Raw genomic sequence first — 7,403 nt, 5'->3', positions numbered from 1 at the left:
CTGTGTAAGATAATTTCAAGTGAAAAAGACAATACAAATGGTAAATACACAGAAAACCATTTAATTTTAAAAGACTTTTTATTCGTTATTTTAAGCAGTAAAAATTCACACTTTGTTTTCTTTTATATTGGTCATATTCAAAATAAAATAAAATGGGCTTCCTGTTTAGGAGGAGTGCTATCTCCTGGTTCTTTGTAATCAAAGCATTGAACGGTCTCTTTACATCATTATCTATAGACCAGAACGCCTCTGTCCAAACACTGGGAGGAAATAAAAATGTTTTTGAAGTTTGTGGATCAATAAGAACTTTCTGCTTCACACAAAGCTCAAATGGTGGAGACCGCAAACCACTAGAGGATGATGGGAATTAAAAGATGCTTAAATACTGGATCCTGGCTACTCTGGTCAGCTGCTGAGCTGCATCCCAGACAACATGAAGGCACTTCTCATTCTGGAGTTCCTCTTGCTTTCTGTCAGTGTTCAGGCCAAGGTCTATGAACGCTGTGAGTTTGCCAGAATTCTGAAAAGCAACGGAATGGATGGCTACAGGGGAGTCAGCCTGGCAGATTGTAAGTCTCCACTTCTAGACCTTTCCATACATGCACCCCTTTGAAAACAGGAACAAGGAAGCAATGAATGAGAGGGAGCTGGAATCAATGAGTTTTTAGGATTCCTGTGTGCTTGACTAAAGTCGTCAACGTTTGTCTTTTTCCTCAGTGATACTGGGTTGAGGGTTTGTGAGAGGCATCTGTGCCATGCTAAACCAAGAGGACCTGAGGTGCTCTTAAGAGTGTCACGGGGTTTTCCAGTTGCTTCAAACTCAAAGTCCACAGCGGGCTGAGAAAAAGTGGGAGGACTCACTCATTCAGAACTTGAGTTCTCAGAGCCTGGAGTGAGTGGTATCTGTGTTTGTTGCTCTTACCATGGTATGGACCTTTTGAGAGAAAAATTATCAAAGGTTTTGGACTTCCTATGCAGGGCAGAGGAACCCCATTTCCCCCTAGTTGTTGCTTAAATGAGGTCTTCTAAAACTGAGAATGAAATGATTCGCTGTGCTTCTTCACTCTGGGATGTACATTCGTTCTGAAAAATGGAAGAAATCGATGCGTAAAAGGTGTTCATGGCTTACTCCATCTTTGTCATTTAAACTAGTGTGCTTTTCAGATTACTTTAAGTCAGTTAATACTCAATAACTAATTATCAATGAGTGAATGAGCCGAGAGGTATGTGTGGATGGATGGATGGATGGATGGATGGATGGATGGATGGATGGATGGATGGATGGAGGAATGGATGGATGGATGGATGGACAGATGGATGGGTGGACAGTGAGTGGGTCAAAATTGGAGGCATGGGCAGATTTTATTGCAGAATACCCTTTCCTATTCTGATGTTCTTGTTTTCAATATTATCACCAGCCATGTGTGAAGGTACACACTCCTGCAATACAAACAATGGGACGCTGAGGCAGGAGATCGCATGTTCTGTGCAAAATAGGATACTTAGTGACACAGAGAAAAGAATTCTAACTTAACATGCAAATTTTCCTTCATTATTAGAACATTAGATCCTCATTTTTCTAATAGGAACATCTTCTATTAGTTTATGTACTTGATATAAATTTATAAAATCCATCTAATTACTCTTTATGATTCCACTTTAGGCAGAGATGTCTCGAGGATAGATGGGAGAGGGAAAAGCAATGGTAGAAATAACTATTTTATTTGGGGAGCATGATTTCACTGTATAACACTGGCTGGCCTGAAACTTGCTATGTAGACCTGACTGATCTCAATCCCACAATGATTCATCAGCCTCTGCCTCACAACTGCTGGGAATAAAAGTGAGCACCACTGTTACCGGTTCATCTATTTGAGTATTTTTAAAGAGCCTCATCCTGTTTGTTATCAGTGCAAATTGATTTGTCCTCAAAGAGATTCTCTTTGGGGCACTTGAAAGTCACTTGCTGACTAAGTACAGCAGTTTCACCTGCTTGGAAGTCAGAAACAGAAGGATCACTTGAGACCAGAGACTACACTGAAGAACTCAGACAGACCTGGTTTGAACCAGTGGTAGCAAATTTTATAATTTAACCATATAGTTGTAATTATCAAGTAAATCACTTGTAAAATACAGCAAGATCAAAGAGCTAATTTTGGTATCTAATATAAATCATTTGCTGTTGCTGCTTATTGATGAATATTCTTTTTCTTTCTAGGGGTGTGTTTGGCTCAGCATGAGAGTAACTTTAACACTCGAGCTACAAACTACAACTCTCGAGGCCAAAGCACCGACTACGGGATATTTCAGATCAATAGCCGATACTGGTGCAATGATGGCAAAACCCCGAAAGCAGTGAACGCCTGTGGGATATCCTGCAGCGGTAAGACAGGGCAGGATTAGTTCAGAGAGCAAACAGCTCACCTGCCCTAGGTGCAAGAGCAGAGATTCTGTGCAGGATACAACACTGAATGAAACATCAGGAACCTGGGCAGACTGTTAGAAAGCCATTGTAAAGCACACCAAAATTAGCCAAGGAAGACATTAGGCTTAGGGCATAGTATGGTGATAGAATGCCCTGCCTACCAATAAGAGAGCCCTTGATTTCACCTGGGGAGTCTGAGACAGGCAGACCCATGGGGCTCACTGGCCAACCAGCATAGCCTAATCTGTAAGCCAGTTCCAATGGTAGGACCCTGTCTCAGAAACAATGTGTTCCTGCTTCTAGGGAACAGCTCTTGTAGCTGTGCTCTGACTTCTAATACACAAATGTACAGGCTCACTGGTGCACATACCACAACACACAGAGACACACATGCTAAATTAGCAGAAAATTAAGAAATAAAGTGAGAGTACTATTAAAACTCTGTTTTTTTAAGCCTATGCTCACATGCACATATGTACAAATTAATTGTAAGTTGCCTTATTGGTATTTTGTCCTGAAGATTTCCATTTTAGCAGTTTACCTAGGGGTTGTTATGGATATTACTGTAACATTATTTTTGATAAAATGAGTTTTATTATAAAGATTTCTAACATATACAAACGAATATATTACTATAATAAAGACCATATGACAGGGCATGACTAAGTCACTGGCATTTTGTTCAATTGGCTTCCATGTGTATGTTTTTATGCACTATTCGTGTTAAGAGATCTTTGAGTGAATTTCTAATATCAAATTTTGCTTTGAAACTTTTTAATTGACATATCCAAACTATATAATTTATTGATGAACATTATCTCATCTATCAAAATAACATGGATTTATGTATTTAGGAAGAACTTTATTTTTAACAAGAAAAAGAGCTGACAAGCTTCATATCAGGATGGAGGCCTGGGATGGTACACTTGAATTAATAGCATGATGGAACTAATATACAATTTCTGTGCAGGAATTAAGTCAGTCAATGGTGTTCTATTTTTCCAGTGTGGGAAGTGAACTTAAGACTTCCTACATTTTAGTCAAGCACTCTAAACAGTGAACTATTAATTCCTACTCTGTTAAGTTTGGTTTTAAAATTTTTTATTTATTTATTTATTTTTATTTTTATTCTTTTTTAATTAAAATTTCCACCTGTCCCCGTTTCCCATTTCCCTTCCCCTCCTCCCAAATATTGCCCCCTCCCCCCACTCCCCTTTCCCTATCCCCACTCCTCTTCTCCTCCCCCCACTCCATTCCCCCTCCCTCTCGATACTGAAGCAAGGAAGTCAGGACCACGAGGGGTGCACCCACCCACTGTGACAGTGGAACTGATTTATTGGGAGCCCACCAAGGCCAGCTGGACTGGGACTGAATAAGCATGGGTTGAAACTGGACTCTCTGAACATGGCAGACAATGAAGGCTGATGAGAAGCCAAGGACAATGGCACTAGGTTTCGATCCTAATACATGAACTGGCTTTGTGGGAGCTTAGCCTGTTTGGACGATCACCTTCCTGGACGTAGATAGAAGTGGGAGGACTGGTCTTCCCGCAGGACAGGGTTTTAAAAATTTTTAAGAGAAATAGATGGTGGAACATTTTTATAGTCTACAGCACCTATCTTTAAAAACATCGTGTAGACTCTTCTACAGTCACTGAAAGGGATTAGAATCTACAGGGATAGAGGAATATCACTCCTGGGTTGAGAGCTCAGAGTTCATATAACTGGAATGCTTTGGACAGCACTCTTGTAGAGTGTAAATCTATGCTGTAGGTCCATGTTCTCACATAGAAACTTGTAAAGAGTTTTAACATTTATACACAAATTAGGTGATACTTGCCCAGCTTCAGGATAAGTTTGTTACTCAAAGCTACATCCATAGTATCAAATACTGCTCTGAATTCTTATTTTAAAGAGTGAATAAAATTGCAATAGCAATATTCTCTATACTGAAAACACCACACTTACGTTTTGAGTATTTTTTTAAAGTTAACTTATGTTTACAGTGTTCTACGTGCATGCCAGAAAAGGGCACAGAATCATAGTATAGATGGCTGTGAGCCACCACGTGGTTTCTGGGAACTGCATTCAAGATTCTTAACCCTGAGCCATTTCTCCAGCCCCAAGTCTTGAGTCTTAGAGCACCTGGCTCCTTTTATTTTACTGGTTATAAATTGCTAGGAAGAGCTTTATTCACACAAGACTTGTGCATTGTTTTCTTCCTTAAAGTATTCATTTATCTTTACGTGTGTGGGTGTTTTGCCTTAATATAACTGTGCACCACTTGTGTGCCTGGTACCTGTGGATGCCAGAAGAGGGCTGTCATTACCTGGAACTTGAGTTGCAGACACTAGAGAGCTGCCATGTGGGTGCTGGGAATCAAGTCTTCTGGAAGAGCATCCAACACTCTTAGCCGCTGAGCCATGTGTGCAACCTATATTTCTTTACTATCAGTTTCCACAGGTCATTCCAGATGACAGTTCCAGTGTGGTGTTCTCTTTTCCAGTGTGAGAATGAAGAGGAACTTCCTTCACGGTAGCTGACAGTTCTAGAGCCTCCAAGGACTCCTCATTACTTCAATGTGTTCTCTACTTTTTATCAGTGATGCAATATTAAGAACACTCTACTCTCAAGTGTATTCCATCACCCAGGGTCCTGAGAAATGAGAAATAAAATGACTTATACCATGTCAAGTGGATGGAAACGAGAGACACTCTCTCCAATAATCACAGATCATGGACAGCTGTGAAGAAATGTCTTGTTATTCTCTGCTGAGTGCCACAGAAGAAAGCTGCCTGCATCTGAACTAAATGGCTTCTCTAACCGTCCTTGTCATTCCCCACCCCTGTCTTTCAGCTTTGCTCCAGGATGACATCACTCAAGCCATCAAGTGTGCAAAGAGGGTTGTGAGGGACCCACAAGGTGTTAAAGCATGGTATGTGGGAACTTTGGAAGGGGAAACTGCTGGCTCTGTTGATCTATGCAGGGAGCCTTAATGAGGCCCAAGTGTCATTCTGAGCACTGCAGGCACAGCTGGGGCCTTTCTCTACACCGTTAGTTTTAGGGATTTTTTTCTAATTCCGAAAATCCCAAACATGACTACTTTCTTGTCAGGCCTCCAGACTGTGCTCTTGATGTCACATTGACAGTGAGGATGCAGGGCTCTGCTCAGGGTTTGGAGAGGATCAAACCGCAATGTAAACACAGCTCCACCAGTCTGTCGCAGTTTCTGGGTGCAGCTGTAGCCTTTGCTTCACACTGGATCTTGGCCCAGAAACTGATGCCTGTAGCGCCACCTTTACACTATTATCCCGCAAATGTTTGAGTCTGTGTGTGACAGAGGAGACAATTTTAACCATTTCTCCCCTTTCTCACTTCCTCCACAGGGTGGCATGGAGAAAGCGCTGTCAAAACCGAAATCTCACCCCGTATATTCGGAACTGTGGAGTCTAACCACGGAGTGTTTTTACTTCAGCTCATTCTGTCTCTTTCTTGCTCTAGAAGTAGTTATGGGAAAGGTCACACTTCTTTGGTTTCCCCTCAAGCAAGCAGGTTTTAAACAGAAATGGCAGCAGCAAAATGGAGACTGTTTCTGTGAGGCTTAATGCTGACTAATGTGTTCTTTGTTTTAAGCAAAGCCTCCATTTTTCGATTAGCCAGTGCAGCGGATGCTGGTGACAGCGGTCTAACACTTCAGTTGCCACACACATCTCTACACCTCCGTTATCTACCTATGAATTAATTCACATTTAGTTTCATCAGAATTAATCTTCATCTCCTCCTTGTTACATAGAGTTATAACAGATACTTAAATATGTAGTAGATCTCCAGTAAAATGACAGCTGTGTGAGCTCCCAGGCCTTGTGTGTGATCTCAGCAACCAGACAGTTAGAACAGACACTGTGTGGGGCAAGGTGGGTTCTTAAGGAAACAGAACTCTTGAGTGAATAGAACTGAGACTATGTCAACTCAGAAACTTGTTGTCACGAAATGTGTGACTTTTTTTTTTTTAAAAAGTATTGCTTAGAATTGTCTCATTTATATTGGGTAAAATTTAAATTCTCAACTCACGTGTCAGTTTTATCCCTTGAGAGAACGTTCCCATCCTCTTGCCGATCATGAGGTGTTCCAGAGAGATGGGTGGCTGCGCTAGCCCTTGACTTTCTTCAAGTAGCTTCATGCATATTAACTAACTCTGAGACAGATGAGCTTGTATCAGCAAATCTAAAAAAATTGTAAAAAAAACTACAAGTAGCCATTAAATGATTTTCAGTGCACAAGTTGTCTTTGTATCTTCTCATATTCTATCTATGGGGAAATTGTTTATATATTGGAAAAAGGAACATGGTATTCATAATAAGGTCTACATACTCATTCAAGGTTAACCAGCACCTACTTCATCACCTACACATAATCAGCATCTACATTCTCATCTACACATGGCCCACTGTGTCTGTGTTCTCAGCTACACATAACCACTTGTACATTTCTCAGGTAAATTGCAGAAGCAAGCTGACTAATCTCCTTGACCCTAACAGGCCCTTGAGAAAGCAAACCGCTTCTCACTTTAGAGTCTGTTCTAGCCCAGCCTCATCCTCCACACACCCTACATCTCAATCCCTTTGCTCCATCTGGGATTGTGATTTCCTTACTCAGTGTGGAAATGCCCTGGGCTGTATCCCCTACTGATTTTACATTTACTATTGATGTATTTATTCACTGTATAGTCTCTGTCCCTCGAAGCACTTACTCACTCTTAACCATGATCTGAAAATATCAAGTGAAAAATGCCAGAAGCAGCTGGGTGGTGGTGGCGCACGTTTTTAATCCCAGAACTCAGGAGGCATAGGCAGGCGGATCACTTTGAGTTCACAAACAATTTGGTCTACAAAACTAGTTTCAGGACAGTTAGTGCTGTTAGACATAGAACCCCTGTCTCAAAAATCAGAACTAAAACAAACAAACTTTTTTAAATGCCA

At 41.0% G+C, this 7,403-nt stretch overlaps 1 protein-coding gene across 1 annotated transcript; it reads left to right on the top strand.

The window, feature by feature from the left end:
- Positions 1-433: 433 nt before the first annotated feature.
- Positions 434-5,877, top strand: LOC130866432 (lysozyme C-2-like). The gene is made up of 4 exons (XM_057757885.1): positions 434-569; positions 2,219-2,383; positions 5,281-5,359; positions 5,811-5,877. The coding sequence occupies exons 1-4, from the start codon at positions 434-436 to the stop codon at positions 5,875-5,877; spliced, it is 447 nt and encodes a 148-aa protein (XP_057613868.1).
- The last annotated feature ends 1,526 nt before the right edge of the window (positions 5,878-7,403 follow it).

The sequence above is a fragment of the Chionomys nivalis genome, chromosome 25 (assembly GCF_950005125.1).
Source record: "Chionomys nivalis chromosome 25, mChiNiv1.1, whole genome shotgun sequence".
NCBI classification, from domain to species: domain Eukaryota; kingdom Metazoa; phylum Chordata; class Mammalia; order Rodentia; family Cricetidae; genus Chionomys; species Chionomys nivalis.
Note: the sequence above shows the minus strand (reverse complement) of the source record. Positions and strands in the feature narration are given on the sequence as shown.

What these genes read in the sequence shown, in the direction of transcription:
- LOC130866432 (XM_057757885.1), top strand. Translation starts at nt 434, where the DNA reads ATGAAGGCACTTCTCATTCTGGAGTTCCTCTTGCTTTCTGTCAGTGTT. An exon ending in GGGAGTCAGCCTGGCAGATT is followed by an intron (nt 570 to 2,218) that starts GTAAGTCTCCAC and finishes TTTTCTTTCTAG; the next exon opens with GGGTGTGTTTGGCTCAGCAT. An exon ending in CTGTGGGATATCCTGCAGCG is followed by an intron (nt 2,384 to 5,280) that starts GTAAGACAGGGC and finishes CCTGTCTTTCAG; the next exon opens with CTTTGCTCCAGGATGACATC.